This window comes from Coloeus monedula (genome assembly GCF_965178545.1).
Source record: "Coloeus monedula genome assembly, chromosome: 5".
In the NCBI taxonomy this organism is placed as follows: Eukaryota; Metazoa; Chordata; class Aves; order Passeriformes; family Corvidae; genus Coloeus; species Coloeus monedula.
Window position 1 is genome coordinate 52,203,139 of NC_138785.1, and position 25,740 is coordinate 52,228,878.

The following is a 25,740-nucleotide window of genomic DNA, read 5'->3' on the forward strand; positions in this document are numbered from 1 at the left end:
TTACAGTGCACAGGAAAAACTGAGAGAAAAGGGAACACATGAATATCGGGATTTTTCATCTAAGAGATCATAAGATGTCTGAATAATTAATTGCTCTGGAAAAATACTCAACAGCTATGGTCTAAATACTGACAAAATCTGGGTGTTTCAGTGCATTTTTCTGCTCTTACAGGAAGCTCCAAGGCTACTGAAGTCTTTAATTTCTGTAGTTTGTATTGATCCAAAATTAGAACGATCTACCATGACGGCTTAACTTATTTTGAAGAGTTTTCCACTGAGAGCCAGTAAAATATGTGGCACACTTTTCAAACCGTACTTGTTGGAACTGCAACAAGCTACATCATCTAGACAGTTTTCTAGGTCACCAAAGCAATTACTATCTAAAATGATGACAGCTGCCAAACCTGGCAATTTACAGGTTTAGTATCTCCCAACTCATCTCACCTGACATAATGAAGTGAAGCTGCTTAAGATCTGAAAGATAAAAGGGACTCTTCCTGGGCAGCTCCTTGTTTGTGGCTGTGTAACAGCTGAAAACTGTCCTAGGGAACTCACTATTAGCATTCACTGAAGTTGTAAGGTGATACTGAAGAGTTGTGCTCCTTCAAACAAGCTTCCTAAACCCTAGAGTACATAAGGTTCCATTTGCCTTCTTTCCTTAAGTCCCATGTCTTTTGACATCTTTCAGTGTCAACAGAAAGACAGACAGTGGCTCTGCCCAGACTGCTGATTAAAGGATGTGGAGCAGGCTTTAAATGCCCTCTGGGCAGGAATTCACATATATTTTCCCTTTCTTACAAGAATGTTCTAATCAGTAGGTTATTACCAAACAAAACAAGCTTTTATTATTGGATATAGCAGTTAGTTGAATGTAATAAATAGGAACATAATAAATGGCAGACATCTAAGATTGCAGTGGACACAGAATAAACTCCTGCTATGAAAAAGTTAATTAAAGTAATTAAATTAAAGTATGGAAATTTCTTTATGAAATTGCAAGCTAAAGGGGTCAGAATATAATACATTTCTTCCTAGTGGAGAATGGTCCCCTTTTCCTACTTGCTTCATGACCTTGTAAATAAGTTTTTAGCTATAATTTCAACACAGAATAAGAAGATAAACACTTTTGGAACAATAGAGAATGCCATATTCAGAAAAATCATGACTACATGTGATGCTTTTATTTGTCGTAGACTCATAGCCTGAATTCTTTGAATAGATACAAAAACCTCTCAGAATTTCACAGTAATGTTTTAGCTGTGCTTATTACCAAGGCAGACACCAAACTCATGTCTCTTTTCTCTAAAAACATAGATCATGCAGTTCGCAACACTCAACAAAAGCAGAAACTCGTAATTAAAAAAATATAGGGATTATTAAAAATACCAGGTTTAAAACAGAAAATCTGAATACTCCTCTCTATATATGAGTGTAATTAATATTGATAATGAAAAATGTTCCTTCTTACCAGTTCTGTGTGACGACATACTATGAAAAACTCTTACCTTTCTTATGAAAAAACAAAGGAAAACAAAGCTGTCCAGTGTCAGTGAACTTTGTATTTTCTTACTCATCTTAAAATGCCAAGCCATTAAGCTAAGATCTATTTAATACATCTTCTCTTGCTTATTAAGTCTCAAGACAAAATAATCACTGGTGTTCTGAAATGCACTGACTGATCCAGCCTGCAGTCAATACCAAAGAAGTCAGAACTTGCATGGAGGCAGCAAAAAAATACCAAGTAAGATTTTTCTTATAACATTGGCTACTACAAGTACATAAAGGCAGTCATCTTGTTGAATTTCCATAAAATTTAAATCAAATTTAAGATTTCCATCTTTATCTTTCACACTCTGAAAAAAATTCACTTTTCAGTGAGATACTCTGGACCTACTGAGATTAAGACTGTAGTTATTGCTATGTTTCTCTGTGAAAACAAAACACTAAGAGAAAGAACTTATTATGCAGAAGGCAAAGCTTCTTTGTAAGTTGCTCCAACATTATAAAGTGAACAAGGGACAATCATAAGCCTCCCACCTCCTGCTACAAGCACAAAGTGTGCTTCTTTGGCCTTAACATTCATGCATATTTAACACACAATATACCAACTACAGCAAGATGTTTCTCCTCAGAAAAGAAGTCCAGAGCAAATCATGGGTAGTAGCATATACCTCATGCACTACAGATATAGATACAGTAGCAGAAACTGGAGAAGCGAAGTCAGTTATTCTCTACATAAATGAGAAACAAGTGTGAACCACATTAAAGGACTTTTTAGCATGTTGTCTATCTGTTTATTTCATTGCAAATAAAATCTTCCAGTCCTTACAAGACATTCACAGCTGTCCTCTGCACCCTTTCTACACATTTTTAACTATTACATAAGCCATACTCCAAATATATATTGCAAAGGGGTTACCTCGGCTACATATGGAAGTAAAATGATTTCCTTATTATAATCACTGTTTTTTCCTGTTAACACCACTCCAAAGTTTTTTGACCCTAAATTACTTGAGCACGTGCCCACTAGGGGTGTGTGTATTCCCTGTTTTCATCTGATTCATTACTTTCACAGGGATGAAACAGTTCAGTGACTAATTTGAACATTTCATAAAATGAAGTCTCTGAGAGCAAGAACAAGTTGTGGTTTAAATGCCTCCCTGATCCTCAAGTCAGTTCCCATCCCCATGCTGTCATTCCCTCAGCTGAGTCAGCACAACAGTGTGGATAATATCCGAATAAAAGCAGAAATCTGGCTTTTTAAGGAAAGTACCAACTCCAAACCAGCAACCTCTTCCTGTCTTTTTATTACTGTTACAATATTGAGCTGTAGTTTCACTGTGGGAGTAGGAATGAGCAATGGAAAACAAGAATGCTTTAGGATGCTATTTCTGTTGTAGACCTCAACTTAGGAAACCACAGCTTAACTGTACCTAGGTTCCTATTCAAACTACAAATTCTGTGCATTAAATACTGTAATGTGCTTCAGTTACACATGCCTGTGTTTTGCAATCTTTGGTAGTTTCCTAGCTTTTAAGTAGCATGCGTATGATCTGTTAATTACACAGATGACAGAGAGGGTTATGTTTGAACTAATTCAGACATCTAATACTGGCAGTGTTCAGAAGTCTCCTATCATAGGACTCTTCTTACTACAGAAGCAAAAAAACTTTTATGTGGACAGAAAATGGTCCTTATTGCTTACTGTGACTCCAATAACATAATTGCTAGTACAAAGAAAAAATTAAATCTAAGAAAAAAATTTACATCATTCTTTGGTAAAGAAACCACTACAACTTAAAATATTCTGGGAGTGTATTTGGGACTTTTGGGGCTTTAATTTTGTTATGCAAATACCATAAGTATACTTGGAAACAAAAAGAACATGAATTTTTTTTGATTCTGTATTGCCTACAACAGACAAATGAACTTATAGTTTCCAAATAAATGTTAAAAAAACATATACATGTTTAAAGTCTTTTAAATTGTTTAGGATGTTTTGTCTTTTTTTAACAAAACATGGGACACGCTTTGAAGGTGCATTAGTAAATAATTATTAAGTTATGTCAAATTATAATAAACTTACCTGTGAGCTGGAATTCTACGATCACCAGCAACTAACACCACATCACATAGCTGGTTGTGTCTAAGATAATTCTCCATCTTTTTAAAAGTTTGTTCAGCATGGTTGAGAGCCTGAAAAAATTCATCTGAGGTACAGGGCTCCATTGTTTGAGAAGATGATAATGTGTGACTGCTGTTGAAGGTTCTGCTGAAGACAATAACAGAAATCTTAATTCACACAATATTAAGGTGAAGTTTTATCTGCAAAGGATAAAATAAAAATCACATGTGATTTTAAAATTGATATGCACTATTTGTTTTAATATATATTCCCTTGCTATTTTATTTTTCTTCATATTCATAATTTCATTCTCCCTCCAAACATAATCTAGACCCCTGTGAAAAAAGTACGATCATTTCATGTTGTGCACTTCAACTAAGAGACACACAGAGATTGGCCCAGTAATTGTATCTGGAGTGCTGTCAGGTGGTTAAGGAAGAACATCCACCAAGACCTGGCAAACTGAAAAGTAATGGCAGGATGGCAATAAGGAACCCAACCACTCGCTACCACTTATGTTTCACACTTAGCCTAAGGTGGTTAGAACAAAACTCAGCTACTAAAAGCATGTGGGCATGCAGGGGAAAAAACCACAAAGAAACACATCAATACACCACCACTCCTATTGCACAAAGCCTTTTGTCTGAGATCTAGCACAGCAGAAGTCAACAGAAATGAAAAGCAAGAGTGGATGGGAAAAAAATTATTCCCATCCATATACACAAACACAGAAGATTGGGAAAAAACAGGAACAGAGAAAATGTAAAAGGAATGCATGGGCCTAGGAGATAAAGGAAATGAATCCTAATTATATACACTGTGGAAAGCACATTTTCTTGCTCACAGTTCTTTAACTGACTACTACTTAGTTTTCAACAATGCAGGCAACTTATAAAATACTCTGGATCTACCATAATATTTGGAAGGATGTAATTTCACAAGATCTGCATCCAGACCCCTGCTTCCACAAAGAAGTCATGAACTGAGGCAGCATGCTTGGGGCTAAATTCACCATGAAACCTATCTCACTCCTTAGCGCAGGATACTCATTAAAAGACAGAGCTCTTCAAAACTAAAATCTAAATTTCCAACAGAAGATTTTCTGTAGAGAGGAATGTTGTGATTTGGTCTTGGGTTTTGTGGTATGTTTTGGTTTGGGGTTTTTTTCTGCATGTAGCCAGGTAGCTAAAAAAGTCAAGCAGTTTGGTACTTAATTCAGAGCTAAATCTAATAATGGATCAGAAATGAGATACCTGCCTACTGAGTTCCCTTGGGGGACTTTATGTTAAGTGTTCTCGCTGAAGTTGTGGTTAGTAATCTATTTATGTGTCAACTTCTTCCCTGCTCTCCATAGCCCACGAGTCACTTCTGCTCCACCACTGGCCCTCTAACAGGCTGGAACAAGTATTCTTTGTGGCCATTTTGGAAACTGAATCATGGGCTCATACAAAGATGTAACCATGTAACCACAGACAACATGATACTGGACAACTGGGTGGCATTCTCAAGGGAATGAGCAAGAAGTACTCAGTGAAAGCGACTCTTTAGCCAGCAGCCCTGAAAAACAAAAACAGAAGCGGAAAGAGTAGGTCGCTGGTCGACACACAAATACTTAGGAAATTATGCTGCATTTCCATATCACAATTTAGCACATTCTCAATTGTGTTAATACATGTTGTGGATTTTTTTTGTTGGTTTGGTTGTTTGCTACAACTGTATTTTAACCCATATTCCTCAAAGTAACTCCAATTATAATAATTTTTAAAAATCACATGCTATCAGGATTTTATTTACATTACAACCTTACAAAGTGTTTTGCAGATAACAAAGAAGAAGAAACAACAAAGGAAAAAGCTTTCTAAGTCAGCACCTGCTGGATCACAACCTCACTGGAGGTTGCCAGCCGTAAATCTGCCCGTGTGTACGTTCCACACAGAATTCATTCATCACTCTCGTTCAATAAGGAAGAATAATTGCAGTGGCATCTGTTTTCCAGTACCCACAATAAAGCACAGGACACAACAGTCAAGCCTAGTTCTCCCCCTCATCTAAAGACATTCAATCCCATACCTGTCCTCTAGCTAGTAACTTACAAACCATTTTCCATAATGAAGGAACAGGAGAAGGAAAGAAAGACTGAGGTTCAGTGATCTATAAAGAGAACACGAAAGCGACAGTCCAATAGTTCCGGTATTTGCAGGAAAAAAAAAAAAAAGGAAAAAAAAAGGAAAAAAAAAAGGAAAAAAAAAGGAAAAAATAATGCTTCAAAAGCTATTTGTGCCTGTTACCCTGTGACTGGATATGAAAAATTTAAATGCCCCTCCTTCCACAAACTGTTTTACGAATCTTTTTCCAGTTCCATTTGCCACAGCCATGACAGCCTGGGAGAATTCCTAAAGAACTTACATCCTCAAAGGTCAGTGAGTCTGAGGTGAAAGAAAAGACATATCAAAGGATTCTGTAGCTTAAAAACTCAGGATGGGGAGGCAGACTTAGATTGGAAGTTACAACATATTAACTCCAAGACTTATCATACAGAGCAATACTGCAGAGTTGCCATCACCTGGTACATTCAGACCTTGTCTTTAAGTAATTACAGACATTTTACTAAACTGCTCAAGGTCAGCACACAGCTGATGAATTCTAGAATCCTGCTCTTATTTAATGTTCAAATATAAATATACATTTTATATTATATTATAATACATTTCCCTACTTCAATCTACAGTAAAGTAATTCCAGTATTTTAATGCATGCCTGGATGAAATGAACCAGATACAACATTCTGCACACTAGGTATGCTCTAGGTATTTTTAGCTTTATCTCCACCATGCCTTCAAGGTCTGTAGATTGCTGCTAAGGCACCACAAAAAAAGTTAAGAAAACCAAATCTAATGCTAATAAGCTTATACTTTCTATATAAGAGTCTGCACAGTTGATGGAGAATTCTTAAAAGTGTTCAAATCCAAAGGATGATCATTGCCTCAGGGATGCAGGAGAGTTAACAAACAGCAGCAACAGAGGAAATCTAGGAGATGAAAATCTGCAGAAGAATTCAAAACTCGCTGTCCCAGTAAACAACCATTCGAGCTAACGCTGCTTACAAATGACACATAGGAGTATGATGTGAACAGTATTACAGCTGACTAGCTCTGACTGCTGAATCTGAATGGTCTGTCTGCATCTCAGATGCCACCTTAGTCAAAGATCTGGTAATAAACTTGGAATTGAGCGCTATACTAACACCAAATTAATTTGACAGCAGCTCTCCTCTAAATGAATCACATAATGATCTAAATGATGTCATAGTGACAAAGACCTGATCTAAATGCTTTTCTACTAGTGCTACATGACAAGGCAAAGAGGAAGGACTGATACAAACCAAGCAGCAGAGCTGCTTCTGTTACTTCATGTTTTTAGGGTTTGTAACTGTGCAGTAAGTTACAGAGGAGCACAGCAGAAAGGTAACTCTGTCACTTCTACAAAAGGTTTTTTAAAGGACATTTTCATGCACACAGTTTATTTGCAAAGGAAGTAAGAGGGTTTTCATCATGGGAAAAAAAGCCCTTTGAAAACTACATGGATGAAAGTGTTGGTATGGGTTTTTTTCCTCGAGTCAACATATAAGAAGCCATATTTTAGACTACCAAGAAAAACCATTTAACTAAGTTCTTAATATCAGAAAAACTCCAGGTGTTAGGCAGAATTATGTAGTCTGTCCAAGAGCTTATACATTTTTAACAAAGAAAGTGAACAAAACATGGATAAAGTACAGTCTCCCCATAAGACAGAGATACAGATAACACAAAGCAAGTCCCTACGTTACCATTAGTTACATATTAAACTGTACTGACACTGAACTCAAAATTTATCTAAATTATTTCTTTTAAAGCATGTAAGTAAGCTTTAGCATGAATTAGAAGACAGTAACAGAAATACAAAAACCTCTAGATGCTATACATGATTAAGCACATAATTTAAAAGATACTTCCAATTTATTCAAATCCTTTGTGCATTTTCTCTAGTATACAACTGTTTGCAAAAAAACCAAGACTTTTTACAACCTCCTAAATAAATATCTGCAGTTCTCCAATTCTACAAAGTAACAAATTGGTTTTGCCATATGCACACTATTCTCTTAAAATTAAGACCAAATTTGTAGTATTTTCAATCTACATTTTTATCTTTTTAAATGACATGTTTTTTTCCTATAATGATTACCTTGCTATGAAGAGAATATCCTAACTGGGGTAATGCTGTACATAAAAGTTTCCCATCACAAGTATATGTTGCAGAAATGGAAGGTTATGTTATACCTGTATCATATCCAGTGACACAGCTACTTAAAAATTCACATCTGAATGTCATTTAAAACAGGATCTCTTCAGAGGTATGCTACTTACAGCTACATAGTTGTTGCAGCACAGTGAGACTGCTGTTATGATGCAGCAGTATGTAGGATTTCCTTTCCCAGTAATTCTAGTATTTTGACATGTGGTGATAAAAGCAAATATGCTGTGTTCATTTCTAAGCAATTTTACTCTCCTTCCTTTCCTTGAATTTTTCAAGGTCATATATACAATAAACAGTATTTATATTATGGACTATTTTGCCTTTCCACTAAATTGATTCTTGTCCTAAGGAATGAAAAACACTAAACTGCTATAAGTAGATTGATCTGTCCTTAATAGCCTTTATTAAACACTGTACCCTTTTAAGTAGCCACATTTTCTGAAATGCCACATCAGTGCAAAGCTATCTTAAAAGCAAGAAAGCAAACATCATAAAATTTTCTGAAATGGTAAGGTATTATGGACTACATGAACTACAAAACAGGAAAAATACTTTTAGTGAAGAATGACTGACTTATGCAGTAAATGAAATAAAAGAATTAAACTGGTATTTCACAACAAAGGGTATTAACTTGCCTAATTTACAACAACTGGTAAACAATTTTCACTCAAGAACAAATTTTACAGTTTCATCTTTAGGAGCAATGTGTAAGAAAAGAACACCAAAACATCTTTACAGTCGCAATAAAACCATTCTTCCTTTTTATGCTAGGTACACAGTTTAAGACAACCAAATGGGTTACTGCAATCACTTTAAAGCAAAAAACTGATTGACTTTCAACAGATATAATTTTTTCTTTGATTTATAGTGTATTTTTTACAGTTCATTCTCCGTCTTCTATAGACACACATGGAAACATGAGGTCAGAATCAGAAGCAGCTTACATTTTCATAAATTTCTCCTAACTGAAATAACTAAACAATCAGTATCACTTCAAAATAATGTAGAAAGCATCCTGTAACATTACCATGTAATGGGCAGTACCTTGTTCATAGCAGCATGTACTTGTACACTGTTTAAAACACAAGTGCATCCATGTTTGAGCTTTGTTTATCCCCACTGACAGGCTTTTAAAAAAGGTCCTAGTAAACACACAGAACCTGATTATAATTTTCTGTTTCTGATGTACAATAGCTGCTAGGTTTCTGAAACATTTTAGTCCAGAATAAAGGCTAGCCCATATATGCATGCTAACTAGAAACATGAAATGAAAACACGTTTCTCACAATAGGAAAGTAATAATTAACCTGCACGAGCTGCTGTCCGATTCATTTTCTTCTTCACTTGCTCCATCATCTGTTTCTTGTCTGTCAAGCCAACGTGCACCTCCACAGTCTTCTGCTGAGAATTCAAATACAGGGATTTCTGAGGTGGATGCCATTGGCCAAAGAGGTGAATTCTGGAAATCCTGTTGGCTGGACCTTCTGTAACCAACTGATGTTAAAGGTAAGTTACCTGAATCTAAAAACTTTGTGCCGCCAGTTGTTACATTTTGTCCTCTGTTCCAGAAGTCCTCCTGATGGTTTTCAATTGCAGAGTTAGGGGCTGATGCCTGATGACCAAACCACCTCCATCTGATTTTTAAAATCTGCTTCACGTCAAACTCTTTACGAGAACCAGACATTCTTAGTGAAAGCCAGCGATCGTCTAGGCAACAGGGTAAGAAGCAGCAAACATAAAAGAAGAATTGTGCACCCAACCAAGACAAGAGAAACACATGCTCTGCCTGTCTATGGCAAGCAGATTTTCTACAGAAGGAGGGGAAGAAGCATTGCAATCACACAAAAAAGGCTTCTTTAACGGTATGCCATTTGAATATAAACAAAAGGCAACAGACAGTGAAAAACGCTGAGATAAAAGAGGAGGTGAAACAATCACCTCCATCAGGAAGAATGCTAATCACTTCACCCTAAAAGCTCCAAGGCTGTTTCTGTTGCTGCCTCTGACCATTAGGTTTCAAAAACACCAAACAATATTCATTAAAACCCTTTCAAGAGCTAAATACCACCCCCTTTTCTTAAACCACAAATGACAGCAAAGCAATTCCTATACTGCATCTTACAATCTGTTTCTTATTCTGTTAACTCTTGCTACTACAGAGGGGAAAAAACTGCAAAAATCAAATTAAATCCTTTCTACACTCCTGAAAAATAAATTTACAGAGAAGACTTAAAACCAACCCAAAGATAACTGATTATGCTGGGGAGAACTGTAAATAATTCTTGTTCCCATTATAGGACATGCACTAACTTAAAAAGGACAGGAACAACCTCGGAAGGCTCAAGGGACTAGAAGTGGAGGCTATAAAGCCTTTCATCTTGATGTGCTTTGATTCAAATCTAGGTCTTCAGTAACAGAAAATTTCTATCTGAAATGATCTAATGGTTCCATTCACTTACACATCACTAAAACAGAAAGCAAGAAAAAGCCAAATGGTCACTGCAAGACACCAGATAAACCCTTGCAAAATAAACAACGTAAGACAACTGCTCAAAAGGCTTCTTTCTAATCATATACTATCAGCTGTTCCACATCACCTTAGAAGTACTGTGATGAACAGTGAAAAAGAGAGATGCATACTTTTGAGACAGAACTCCCTCTAGGATTGGTAATTTACACAACATCTTAAAATATCCAGCAAAAATTTTTACTCAAACGAGGAATAGGAAGCCAAAAGCACAAAATATATTATGGCAAATTTACAGCTCCCATGAGAACCAGCCTATTTCCTCTATGACATAGGAAGCTAGTTAGGTATAAAATGCTGAGATTAATTTCAGTCACATGCAAATTGTAATGACAATTTTAGAACAACAAAGCGGCATTGGATTTTATCAGTTCTCGATATAGGGATCTGTGTTTTCAAACTTTACAGTTCAGTTACTCTGTTCAACTCTCCAGGATACATATGCAACAAATTTACAGGAAGTGCTTCTTTACTATCCTACAGTTTTCATCAAAAGTGAAAGCCACTATCTCTCAGATGAACATGATGAACTCCAAAATATGGAACCATGTAATTAGGATACCTGCAGCACTCTTTAAAACAGGCTATATGCAGAGTCCATACAAAAACTTAAACAGTGCCAAATTTTCCCACCCAAAACCCAAACACTGTTTCAAACTCAGTGCCAGGAGAGTATCATGCTATTTTCTGAGGAAATACAACGCTGAAAGTGCTAGTTTTAACCTGGAAAGCTCACCCACTGTCACCCAGAGTACATTTATTTATCTAAGTGCTTCTCACAAAGGCTAGCAAAAGCTCATTTCTGCAGAAACTGCATTCCAGCTGTTCCCTCAAAGATACATTTCAGAGTGTGTACCTTGCTGGCATCATGGCCTACCAGAAGCCAAATACCGAGACCTTTGCAGCATTTCCAGAAAACAGCTGAAGGTACTTTGGATGCAAGATGATTAAGTAGGTAAATCTATAAAGCTCTTACCATCTTTCCTGGGGATTTAATTTAAACACAGAGAGACAGGGAAATATTTAGGAAAGGATTAATGATTTTATATATTAGCATTAAAATTATATGGATGTTTAACCAAAATGATATGACATGCAGACCCTACTCATCTTCTACACATACAGCTAATTATTAAACACTTAACTGTAGTGTTCAAATACCATCATTTGTGTAACTGCAAGTTGAGTGAAACCAGAGTAAGGCTTAAGAAGTAAAACAAAATGGCATCCTTTTATTCATCCTCTCCTCCAATACAATCCTTTTGTATTGGAGCCAGGTGTTCATCAAGGGTGAAGAAGTAGGACAAGCAATCGGTGTATTTGTTAACATTCATCAAACCAGTAATATTTTAATCATCCATTTAACTATAAAAAGTAAGCTTTAAGTACCTTTATTTCTGCTGGTATGGTAAACCCATTATACATAAGGAGTGACCTGCATTCTCATTCTTGTATAACAGACTGATTTAAAATTCAAGCTGTCCCAGTACAAGTCTACTAAGACAGCAGCAGATTTGCCGATTCTAGTGCTTTTTCAGCACTTTTCGTTGATTTACTGGCAAATACAGCCCAATTACTGCTCTTCTTTGGCTGCAAAGCTATGGGCTCAAACAGAGATTAGAAAACAAAATGTGCTGTAGTTTTAACAGACCAACCACAAAAGTGTTTTCTATTCTCTTTCATTTTTCTAGATTAAAGAAACTCCTCTACACACTCTCAAAATTACAGTTCTAAGAGTGACTGCATAAATATCCAAAATATTTCTCTATTTCATAGGAACATTTGTATTACAGATGACAAGATAAGACAAGTGCCAGTTAATTCTTCAGTTTAAATTGACAGTATTCCTCAGAAATAATTGAGGGCCTCTTCTTCTGGACAATCTTTGTTACTATGAATAATGTGACATCTTTTATCAGATCCCCAGCCAGGAGTTAACAGACTTTTGAGGAGATCTCAAATAATGGACTGTTAGGACTTCCACTCACTAGGATCACCCAAACCTCATCTTCGACATCTCATCTGGTGGTTGGTGCTCACAAATCCAAATGCCCACCCTCCATGGCCTCCCATCACACATCTTTCTAATGCACTAACACATTTCTAAGAAACCTGCTAAAACCCATCTTAGTCAAGCACACTATACACAGACTTGGCAAGGATTCTGAAATATTTTTTCAACTACTAAGGCAAAAGTTTGCGTTTATTGAGAAAACAACAGTGCTTATATCCATTTTTTCTGACCTTGGGCACTGCAGCAGTTTCTATTTTGTGGTGAATCAAAATAACATTTCAAATATAAGTACACTGTCACCTTTGAGAACATAATTCTGTTTAGATTAATGAGGTTGTGTCAGCTTACTGTGAAAAAAATTTTGAGAACTCTGATTTTTAATTGAACAGATTGATATTCCTTCAAGAGGAATACCTGAACATTTAAGCACATAAATTCTCTCACATGAAGAGCTTCACAAAGCTATAAATCCCTGCAGTTAGCAGTGAGGGACAGTTTCCCAGATTCTGGATTGTGAACAAAAAGAAACATCTAAACAAATGCTGTATGTTAAATCTGCAACTGTGTAAATAGGAACACCAAGAACATAGCATGACCGCTTTAGAAATTGCTCTTTTAAAAATCTTCAGTTTATTTGCACAGAGACAAAAAACCTTTCTTTTTTACTAACCAAAAAATTTATTACACTGACATTCTCTGATATTATATACATTTATCCATATGAGTGTTAAAGGAAGATTGCAATCCAGCACAACTAGTTAAAATTTAAACAATTATAATCCTAAGATATTTCTACTGTATATTTTGAGGGAACGTGTACTTTATATTTAGAGTGTATCACTGGGAAATACGGAAATATTATTATTTAAATAATAAGGCTGAGTGCTTTTGTTCATTATGATTTTTCCTTTTTCTTGCCAAAGGAAATTAATCAAGTTTTCAAATAAACAAACATGTTTATAGAATACTTTTTTAAGATTCAAATCTCACACTACTTTTCATGGTAACATTTTTCCTGTCACTACTATGATTTGGCTCCAAAATCTTTCACTACTCAACTTCAAGGCAATTCAGACAGAATATTTTCAGTGTATTTAGTATGTCAAATGAATTTTAAAAGGGGCCATAAAAGCTCAGCTAGTCCTGAGAAGATATTAATGATCCTTTTAAGTGCCAATTAAGAATGTAAATGTCAAAATAATTACATAAAGTCTTTGTTGTGACTGCAAGGGTTGTTTTTCTCTTGAACAAATACTGCTTAACAAAAGCATTAAATATAAAAAGATAAGTTTTAGACATAAGGAGACACATTAAGATGTGAAAAAGTAATACTGTCAATGTTTAGTGATTTAGTTTAATGTTTTAGATGTGTATTTGAAAATATAAGAAAGGTTCCCTGGCGATAAGATGTTCATCAATTAATCGAATACATACTAACAGCATTAAAAGGCATTCAAAATTTAACACTTTTTAAAATGGGATTTTCAAACTTTAAAATACTAATTTGAGGCATTAAAATAACTGCTCAAAAAAACTGCTATAGACAAACTTCAAACGGCAATTCTGCTTATAATTACACTGATGTTAGAAGGTTTAAATATTCACTTTCTTTTTTCTTCCCTATTCCTGTGTTCCAGACCCAAAGTTACAGAAATGGGTCAACAAGGACTTCAGGAAGATTGCTATATTAACGCTTCATTATTCTATAAAACAATAATCACTTCCTATCCCAGAGTTTTATATAAATGCAAACACTTCTTGTTCATGGTTATGTGAAAAGTGCCTTACATCAGCAGCTACAGCACAGTTCATCCTGGAGAAAGAGATGAAAACATCCTACAGCTACTGACTTTATGTATTTAGATTGATTGTTCTTACTGGCAGAAGTAAGCTGTAGCCAAATTACTGGTACTTCATTGCAACTTTCTGCCACTTTGCATTGTACATTTCCCTTGAAACACCGACTTTGGAGCAGTCACCTTAACAATGGCATGAAAAGACCTGTACAGAACAACAGCCTGGTTTGCTGTTTATTTTATTCAGCCAAGGCAGGGGGGGGGAACAAGAGAGATTTCCACATGTAATACAAGACTACACTGTCACATCCAAGCTCAAATATCATACTGGTTCACACACAACAGAAGTTGTGATCCACGACATTTATATTTCTTTAAGATTAAAACATTAACATTGCTTTATTCAATTAATACCAAAGCATTATCAGGGGCTGCACCATCTACAGGTAAAGCCATAGCGTAGAGTTATTCCTAAGTAAACAGCACAGTAAGCTTACTCACTCTTAAAAAATTTGCAGTCCAAGTCCACCAGGTCAGATGTGGTTTTTAAGTTAAAACTTACTTGTAATACAAAATGGACAATACTGTGAAGGACCAGTCTCTCAAAACACAGAACCAGTTTTCTGTACCAAAGGGGTCAAGCAGCAACACACCAGGAGAAGATAAGCAAAACATTCCCAATTCATACACTCCAGGAATACTGGTAGCACCAATTCGAATAGAAACAAGGTAGAGACAGTACTCTGAGAGAGTAGTAGTGCAGCACAAATCATCTCCTTTAGAAATGTCACTGTTAAGGAAGAGTGGTGACAAAAACACTGTTCTGGAGACATTTAAAGAAGTCCTGCTGAAAGTAAAGCCATACTTTCGAACCAGTTTAGGAAGGTATTGCCTAATAAAGTTACAAAGGACCACAGAGGATAGATTGAAAGATTGAGGCAAATCAAAACAAAATAACAAGGAGATCGTTTCCTTTTGTAGGCAAATCTGCTGGCAAACTAAAGACAATATTTTAACATTTTTCCAAGACAGCAGCAGTTTTATTTCACCAAGAAGTATTCAGATTTCCTCAAACACTCACAGAAAAATGGATAAAGGACAACACTACCAACATTGTCAACAGCAGAGTGGATGTTTATTTGGTAAAAAATGACAAATATTCACAGTTCTACATTAGGCACCATATAATAATCCAACAGGTTATGGCACATTAAAAAAACAGTGAAGAAGCAGATTTGCAAGTGATTAGGTAATGCAACATAGTGCTCCATACCAGACTACACAAACTTCTAAGAGAAAGACATAGAGGTCTGTGGGCAAAAAGTTTACACCGTATTTAAATGTCAAGCTATGCAATGCCACAGCTACTGAAGCAAAGCATTTCAAGACAGAGATTTGAGCATTCTAAATGAATCATTTAATACCAAAAGACACCTCAAGAAACTAATTTCTCTCAGTGAGGACTTCTGTTTAGTTAACAGCTTCAGTTAAGCCCACCCCCAGCTGAAACTTTAGGTTGCCTAAGAGATAATATGTGAGGATATCATATCTTATTACGTATTTATAAAACAAATGGTGTGATCTCATCTGGAATTCCTTGTGTGCAATTGATTATTGCAACTCAAAAGCAGGACTGCAGAAAACAGGGTTCACAGAAAGGCAACACACATGATCAAAGCATAAAACCAACAATCATCACACTAATAGGCAGAATGCTTATAAGAATCATATCAAAGTTTATAAGTATCAAGATGAATGTTTATAAGAATCATAATGTCTCATAAATATGAAAAACAACTTCTATTTTAAGAATCAATACTGTACTTATGACATTTTAAGAACCCAATTGTGCATAACATTGCAGATGTCAAACAGAACTTCTCATAAAAGTCCTTCCAAATAAAGATTTCTACCACCATTCGCCCACCTGGAGATGAATCTCAGAAGGGACATCATAGGTAACATGAAGGACTTGTGTAGGTACACAGATAACAAAACAAAGTCGAGGGCAAACATGGGCCTGCTGCTGAATGGGGCAGGGCCCTGGGGACATGAGATATGGAAAAGGCTGAGGTACTGAATGCCCTCTGTCTTCACGAGCAATATCAACCTTCAGAACTTGATGAAGTTCATCAGAGGGAAGTGTAAAATCCTGCACCTGGGAAGGAACAACCCCACACTGTGGGCCACATAGCAGGAAAGGACCTCGTGGTCACCAAGTTGCACATGAACCAGTAGTGTGCCCTTGCAACAAAGAAGGCTAATGGCACTCTGGCCTGCATTAGGAGTGCTGCCAGCAAGTCAGGGTAGTGATCCTGCCACTCTACTCAGCAGTATGAGAGAGATATGGCCATACTGGAGAGGGAGTGCAAAGAAGGTCCATTAAAATGATGAAGGGCCTGGAGCATTTCTGTCTGATGAAAGTCTGAGAGAGCTGGGACTGTTTAGCCTAGAGAAGACTCAGGGGGTCTCATAAATATGAATAACTGAAAGGAAATTTCAAAGAAAATGGAGACAAGGCTCTTTCAGGGATGTCCAGTGACAGGACAAGAGTCAATAGGCAACAACTAAAACACAACATCTAAACATGAGGAAAAATTTTTTCACTATGAGGATGACTGACTTCATGTTGCCCAGAGAGGTTACATGCTTAGAGAAACTCAAAAGCGGTCTGGACGTGGTCCTGGGCAAGCTGCTCTTGGTGACTCTACTTGAGGAGGGAATACAATGTGTTGTATCACTTGCTTTTATTACAAGCATTGTAACTTGATGATAGATTTTTCGTGTTACAATAAGCTTCACAAAGTAGTAAAAGCAAGGTGATTAAACTGGAGATGTTAACTAACGGCTTCCATTGATTTTCTAGTGATTTGACTCAAGGAAGTATTATCAGGAAAAAAAATGCAGAACAAGTCACAATATATTTAACTACTCTCCTCACTCTAAAACAAAACTAGTCCTCTGCCTGGATCAATGTTGCTTAAAATAGTATGTATCTGAGGCACATAAGGAAAAATATATTTTAATTCTGTACTTGGATACTATTAAATCTCAGGTTAAGCTATGCATCAAGTCACCATGTATTCCTAACCACAATCAGAAAACTGGTTTCTTAGGTTCTTTATTCTGTCTCCAGAGTTTCACGTGAAAGTAATCTCAGATTCCCCACTACAATTTATTTTACAAGCTCTTCTGACAGTAACTACAATTCTTCTCCATGTTTCATCTCACGTAGTCTCCCTTAATCTCACATGCATGCACATCCCTCCCTACCAAGTACCAGAACAGGCAGGACAAGCAAATTCTTTGCCACATTCAGACCAAGAACAGGCTCATCAGCTGGCAGGTCAAATAGTACTACTTAGTAGCCTTCCCTACCTACCTGTATTTTCAAAACCTTTCAGGAATTTAAACATAACAAGGGCTCAGTTCTATCAGAGTTTGACTGAAATTGGCAAGTAGAAGAAATGTTATTAGGGAAGAACCGACTAAACCACAAGACATAAACCAAACTTGCCTGGGGAACTTACAGACTCACAAGCCGCCTATCCTTTGCTTCTGAGGAAGCCTGGGTGGCTACATATATCGCCCAAGCCCAAGATTTATAAATAATGTAGAACAGAAATCAACACAAAAGCTGGTTGATTGTTCAAACACAGCTCTGAGCTCCTACCTTTCCATGGTTGTGTAATATGAATGAGCTTAAGCACAGAGGCAACAATAGCAGAAATCTGACCACCTATTAAAGCTTTAAATCACTGAAGTACTTGCAGAGTTAACTGTTCAGCTATCCTAAACAGCATACTGATCCCGTCTTAGTTGCCTTACCCCTGGTTTTAAAGGAATCCTTAAATGTTTCCTGCTCTGCACAGAGAGCAAGAACTGGACACCAGCAATATAAACAAAGTACTAGAAAGAACACAGGATATTGTTGGCACTCCCAGGGGCATGATGTCTATTACTGTAGTAACATGCTCAAAAAAGGGAAAAGTCTTGAATCCAGACTGCTAAACTGTCAGAAGGAGAAAGCATAATTGATAAAAAAATTACTTATTTGCTTAGCATGTGTTTTTTTCCATTCTCTGATATCAACTCTGGCCATTTCTTAAGAGAAATACAAAACTATATGTTGTGCTACTGCACGTAGATCTCCTCAGATTCAGATGGTCTGCAATCATTTGTCCATCTATCTTCTCTATCATTTCAAAGTTTTAAAAATTCTTTACTTAGCTTGCAGTATTTGTAAAAATTTTTTCATTCATTGAGTTCATAAGTTTTCAAACAACAATAATGTTCGAATATTCACTGAAACTGTCACTTAACCTGGTTTAAGTACAACTGTTCTTTTATTGAATCATCAGACAATTTCTTATGCAAAGGTGCAACTTAAGTTTGTATTTGTTAATTACAAAAACTATCAGGAAGTGAGAGGAGGTACAAAGTGAAGTTCTATTACTTATCATGTGATCTGCCCACATGTTTATAAACTCATAGACTAATTCTAGTTAATTACTTTTATTTCCTTGAAAAATACTTCCAAGTTTAAAATGCTATGGTGCTTGGTGAAGATTTTGCTAAGCCAAGTTATGATAACATTATGAAATACCTTACCTACTTAATGCTCCCATTATAGTTTGAATGCAAAAGCTTGTGATTACATTTACATTCAAAAATATAATTTTCCATACTGCATGTAAAAGAGTAAGATTTAAACTTTGATTTCATCTTTGGCAAGGATAAAGTGATCATTTAATATTCAAAAATATTTCTTTTTAGCATATTAGAATACATTTTAGAGTATCTACCAGACAAATGCATATGGATAACCAAGGTATAATGCTTCACAGCAAGTGTCAGGCTAATAGCTTATTTGTGCAAAAGTCAACATAAAACATCTACTCTGGTAACAAGTAAGAACTTGCTTGCAAACAATCCAATCATCAAAACCACTAATAAAAATCTCATCTTCCTATGAACTTCTACATCTTCTCACCACATACACACTGCTTGTAAACTTTTAACTAATTTGCTAATTCAGCCATATGACTATTTGTATTCTTTATTGTTCATGTTAGTAAACTTCTATGGACTTGAGTCTTGTCTTACTCTACACTATAAATATATATCATACAACACAGCCAGGTGCTGTGAATATTTAATCTGTTTTAAGGCCATACTTTAGCCTCATTTTGACAAGTTCTGTTGGTTCTGAGACCAAGGCTACAGCAGGTCCAAGAATGGTGTGAACTTTTTTATTTGTAATGAATAATACTACTTCCACCCAAATCAACTCAAATCTGTTCTAGACAGATCATATCATCATTGTCTCTTACTGAGTTCTTTCCCATAGAGTCAATACAATGTATATTTGCTTTTTTGACAAAAGCATCAGCTAAGGCAGTGAGACAAGTGTATCCACACACATTTTCAAAGAAATTAGGCCAGTACTCACTCTGACTTAGATTTCACTGTTTTACAAAAACATCCTGTACAATTTTATAAACACTTTTCCATTAACTCTGAAAATCTGATGGATACCCTTAGAAGAATCCAAGCTACTACTCAAAAATTTTTCTTTGAACTATATCCTGTGTTATGGAAGACATCAGGATTTTTAATATCGGTTGCACTTAGAATTGCCAGAAGAGGTAATTAATTGGCAAAGTATTCCTCTGAACAGATTGAAATCAATACTCAACTTTACAGAAATTTGTCCTCTGGAAAAACGCCAGCAAAGCCCGTAAGATGATTAATAATCAGCAGCCCTGCTTGATAATTAGTCATTCTACCTTGCAGTAAGATGGGAATAAAGATATATCCCATAGCAATCAACCTTTTCAGTTCCTTCTCTTTGGAGTACATTTTGGCATTTGTTTCAAGTCCCTTTTAACTTTCATGACCACTGTAGAAAGGGTGCAGGTCAAGCCTGCACAAATTCTGACAGTCTGAAGGAGGTTGGCTATTTTGGTAGGTGGAGCTACCACATTTTGAACTACTGCAAAGTAGTGAAAACACAGGATCATAAAGTAATTTCTGAGGAACCTTACCAGTTCTAATAATTTCTAAATCTCGGGAAAGGGTTGATGTCACCTATGGTGGAAGATACCAACATGGATATGGATTCACTGAGGAGGGAAACACTGTGACTTGATCTTAACACGAACAGGGAGAAAGACTATCTCTCTTCTGTATTTGTATCACATGAGTAAATTCTAAAGGAATTTATCAATATTCCCAAAGCAGAGAGATCTCACAGTCAAGAAAGCAGATTTTTTCACTTTAGTAAAACCTAGTATTTCTAAATTAGTTGGATTGCTTTTGTCACCCTTAGCACTCTTCAGCAGTATTTTACCTTACAGAGAGTTCAGATAAAGCTAGATTCTTGCATGTATTCATGTTTTCAATATTCTTTTATCTTTTTGCTTTGTACAAATGTCAAAGCTATTCCCCTTGAAAATTACTTTTGCTTAGAACACTCTTACTACTTTCCTGCCAAAAAAAATGAAATAAACAGAAACCCAGTCAGTATTATTGGAGTAATGAGATTTGATTGTACGTTTGCTGGGCCTTTATTCATAAGAATTTCTATAAAGCAGTATTTTCTCTAACAGATTCAGTATCAATTTTCCTGTTTTTCCTGTAATGATTAAAAGATTCAAAGGCTTCTCATGCATTTTGAAAAGATCAAAATTGAACTTTACAGTAATGCTGACAGAGTTCTATAAAGCATGCTTTGATAAAGAGCATCACATAAAAATGGTCCCAACACTAGAATGTGATGCCCACAAGAGCAGTCATTCCTGCTTACACACACTTGCCAGAAAAAAGCCCTTACAAGATGTGCTATGTAAGACAAAAAGAAGGATGAAATTTCAGGTGTGAGGAAGACTCTGTACCCCTGTGGGCTAAAATCACATTCCTTGTGGCATAACTTACTGTTAGAACTGAGTAAATACAATACTTACCTATGACACTGGAATCATCTCCAGTTGTTCAAAGAATCATGTAGTTCCATTTGTCTTCCTCTTTCCAAAAAAATTGAGGTAGCAGAAGAAAATCTAGAGGCAGAAAAACAACAGTACAGACAAGTAAGAACCACCCACTGGAGGGGAGAAAAAAAAGGAATAATCTCAAAAGCAGATTCCCTACTCTGTTCAGTTAGGACTCTGTTCAGATTCCCTACTCTGCTCAGTTAGTTTCAATTTGTGTTGTGATTCCTACACTTGTTGATAGGAAGATGCTAAAAGTGTGTCACTGAACAACTGTCACCTTAGTTCCTTCCACAACTTCAAGTTACATACCCATCAACAAAGACTCACAAAAAAGAGGAGAAATTAATATGAAATGTGAATATGTAAACTCTCAAGAACCACTGGATTACAAAGACAGCATCTCTTGAAAAAAAAACCAAAAACAAACATTAACTTTAGTCCACTGTCACCCTTTTCTTCAATTCCCTTCCCTGAAGGGAAAAGCAGTGAAGAACTGATCTGCCACATGAAGCACTTAAGCTGAACACTGGTGCCAAAGAATAACACTAACTGTATTGGTGAATAAAGCTAAGTACCTCCACTAAACATGCTTCCCTAAATGGAGCACCTCTATAAAAACTCACAGTTACAGTGGTTCTCAACCCTTACCTATTTACAGGCCACTAAAATTTTTCTCATCAAATTTAGACTCTACTCATAAAACCTAGCCTGCTGAAATAGTATGTGTCTCCTTTTGGCTTGGCACCAAACAAATTATATACACACTTTGAAGTGAAAGAAAGTAGCCTTACATGATACCTGCATGCATAATGTGATACCTAATATGTGACCTCCCATGGTCTGATCTTTCTTACTAGCTTCAAGAACCTTCCAGGTCTCTGAAGGGTAATACTACCTCATTCTTGCCTCTGGAGCACATAACCTCATCTCTCCCATATGACTGTTTTTTAAGGCCACACAGCCAAATAATACATGTGTATGTAATCAGCATTGCCTTGCTGGTAAACTTTGAATGAAAGATTCTATTCCTAAGAAAAAAAGCAAACAGTGGATAACTAGGTTTGCAACTACTGCATTTTTCTATGTGGTAAGACTGCTGTAAGGAAAATCAATTTAATTGCTATGGAAAGAGGAAACTGTAAGAATTTTGTAAGGGAAATGTAAAATCATACTATACTTTCTTAAGAGCTGTAGAAACTTTCATTATTGGGTCATGTTATGTCTGATTAGGTAATCTTCTTTACCATACCATGAAACACTGAATTACATCAACAAAACCACAAGACATAAACATAAGCAAAGAATAATCTTTTTAAAAGCACGGGTGGTACAAAGTCCAGAGAGTTGGAACAAGTCCACCAATATGAATTGTCGTTGTTAGCAACATCTTGCAATTAGTTTGACCATAATTTTCTTCATCTTCACTCAAATTCTTTTCTATTTTAAATTAGCAATTATTGCATTTCTGTGAAACACGTGTTAATCTACTGCCATGGTGTAAACATGCTGCCTTTGATAGTGGACCTGCCCATCCAGAGGACATGACTGAGGGATAGATGGTTCAATGAAGTTGACACATGGCAGAGGAAAACACTACTTGACTCGGAGTAGGGTTATTATTTATTACTATTATTTTGGTTTTATCCTGCTTTATGCTCCCTAACATTGTTCAGCAAGGGGGAAAAGGGAAAAACATAAGATGGGAATACAATCTGCCCTATCAGGAATGCACCTATGAATTCCAGGAACAAGGTGCCTTTTTTTTTTTTTGTAGTATTAATCCACAGATGCCTCTGGGAATTCCCAGGCAGAAATACCTTTATGAGAAACAATCAGATTGTTTCCAGCAAAATTGATGAACCACTCATGAAAATACATCGTGCGATCTGTTTTTAAAGAGGATCCACCCATACAATACATAGTTGGTATAGCTTTTGTATCTAGACAAACATTACTGTGAGTTCAAATTTTTATTCCTGTTCATGCTCGTAGAAGACCTGAGTAACACCTTTTTCTTCAAAAGATGACTGTATTTGGAGTTTAGCTCTTATAATTTCACCATCAACTTTTAAGTAAAAGAAAAGTACAAAGCCAAGCCTTCCCTTTTTACGGTTCTGACATTACTGCCCAAACAGCCGACAACGAGCGTCGGGTGGCTGGGCTTCAGCTGGGCTGCCCCGCTGCTCACGCAGCTCAGCCAGTCCGAGCTCAAAGCCCTAAGCCACAAAAACGCTTTAAGGAAAAACATAAACCAGTAATACATATAATCAGCAGCTGTTTGATGTTCAACACTTAGACTTCTTTTTGTTCCCCGTTTAATAACGCCGCTCTCCATGTAGTGAGTTGGCAGTCAGTCGCTGCTCTAATGAGACCAGTCTCAAATTAAAAAAAAAAAAATTGTTTACCACTATTTCATACTGTGATGGTAAAGGTTAAGAGACATGGGGGCAAGTCCCCTAGACCTGTGTTAGTGTATTTTTACCAGCTCTCCGTTATGACCGCTTTGAACCGAGCCAGCCACGGGGGCTGCCCGTCTCGGCGGGACCGGACCCCGCGCCGTGTCCCGCCCCACCACCCCCGCCCCGCCCTGCTCGGGCGAGAGCCAGCACTGCCCCGCCGAGCGCCGCGGCTCCCCCGGGCCGCGCTGTGCCCGGACACCGGGCACCGGCCCCTCCGGGCGGCGGCTGCAGCCCCTCTCCGCAGCCCGCCGGCACGAGGGAGCCCGGTGGCGGTCAGGGCGAACCCGCCCCCACCCCTCGCAAGCGCCGGCCCTCACCGTCCTCCTCCTCCTTCTCGCTTTCTCCTCCCCCTCGCGGCAGCCGCGGCCCCCTCCCCTCGCTGCCGAGCCCCGACCGCCCTTCTCACCTCTCACGGTCCGGGAAGGGGGCGCGGCTGGGAGGGGGCGGAGAAAGAAAAAAATCGCAAGGAAGGCCCTCGCGCCCTCTCCCGTCCCCTCCCGCCCCCTCTCCTCCCGCCCCGCCCGGCGGCCGCCAGCGCTCCCGGTCCGCCGGGAGCCGCGGGCACTGAGCGATCCCGCCCGCCGCTGCCGCGTCCCCGCGGCCCCGCTCCGGCCCCTCCCTGCGCTCAGGCGGCCCGGGGAGGGGCGGGACCAGACAGGGACGCGCCCCCGCCCCGCGGCCCCGCCCCCTGCCCCTGGGCGGGAGCCGCGCGTGGCCGCGTGTGGCGGGGCGGGGCCGGGGCCGGGGCCGCGCCCCTCAGGCTGCGGCGCCATCTCGCCGCGCGCCCCCTGCCGGCGGGGCAGGGGAAGAGGCAGAGGAGGCGGCGTCCGCCGCATCCTGTCCCTGGGTGTCTTTGCCTTTCTTCCAAAAGCACAAAGCCAAACACTTCCGTAGCGGCCCGCTGCTCCATTTAAGAGAAATAAACCTGTGGTAATACACACCACAGCCTTTCACCTCCTCCCAGGACCCTGTACTCGATGCTGAGGCAGCTGGTCCTAACTGCCTCAAGTGCAAACACACACAGCCTCTCTTGCCCTCGTCACGCAATGACTTACCAGTGACCGCTGCCATCCAGAGGTTGAATAATTTTCCAATTTAATAGACTGTGTGACAGCCAGATGCACCTCCAACTGCTAAAACTGATTGAAGGGCACAGGAGGCCATTGCTGAGGCGTGGCGGTGCCGGTTTGACGCAGCAATGAGGTATACATGTTCCGCACGGAAATACGGCCTGTGCGGCTGTGCGCTTCGACAGTTCTCATCCCGGCTGGCATTAAACGACTGAGCCGGTTTTATCTAAGCTTGACTGAAGGATGGCTTTTCAAAGATGCTAGTCATTCCAGCTGTGTAAAAATTACTAGCTAGGTGGAGGGAAGCTTGTCCCCAGGAAAGAAAGCTCATGTTTTCCAGGTTGGTGTGTGGCCAGGCCACACACACACACACGATTCAGCCAGTTCACACACACACACACACACACACACATATGCAGAACTGCCCGAGGGTAGCAGTGCCTAAAACTTACGGTGTCCCTGGGGGATGTGCAGACAGATCATACATGGGCACTCTGAAGTCAGAAACAAAACTAAATTCTGCCATCACAATAGCCCTAAAATAGATATTCCCCATCTGCTTACTGCAGAGTTCTTGGAAGCCACCTTCTGTAGACTCTGAAGCTCAACATATTCCACAGGTTAACACTGTATCAGCTTAAACTTGAGTGTAATCCTACAGGGCAATATCTATTCTGACCTTGGGCACTACCATCAATGGTGATAGTCTGTATCAGAAAGAGACAGATACACATAGTACTTGAAAAGTCCTCCTGCTGTTTTCCAGTACTTCCTCCATTCCTTCTGGGCAGATAGGATGGGTGAACACCATACAACATTGAGAACTGGAAAATACAAGTGCATTTATACACTGATACGGAAGATACTTAAGGAGCAATGCTAATGGATGACATATAATTGCATAATGTTTTCCCTTTAAACTCATTCCTATGATTTTTTGTATCCTATTGCTTCTATTATACCA

At 38.1% G+C, this 25,740-nt stretch overlaps 1 protein-coding gene across 5 annotated transcripts in view; it reads right to left on the reverse strand.

Moving 5' to 3' along the window:
* Positions 1–24,191, reverse strand: part of KLHL5 (kelch like family member 5) — a gene marked incomplete at its 5' end in the record, with an annotated part of 49,466 nt that extends 25,275 nt beyond the window's left edge. For 2 of the 5 annotated variants that reach the window (XM_082281397.1, XM_082281396.1), the window contains 2 exons: positions 3,587–3,769; positions 9,226–9,602. In XM_082281397.1, the coding sequence (XP_082137523.1) occupies positions 3,587–3,769; positions 9,226–9,602 (560 nt within the window). Of the gene's footprint in view, positions 1–3,586; positions 3,773–9,225; positions 9,603–21,220; positions 21,314–24,112 lie in introns of those variants that run through there. The other 3 variants (XM_082281398.1, XM_082281400.1, XM_082281399.1) reach the window with 3 other exon arrangements.
* Between the last annotated feature and the right edge of the window lie 1,549 nt (positions 24,192–25,740).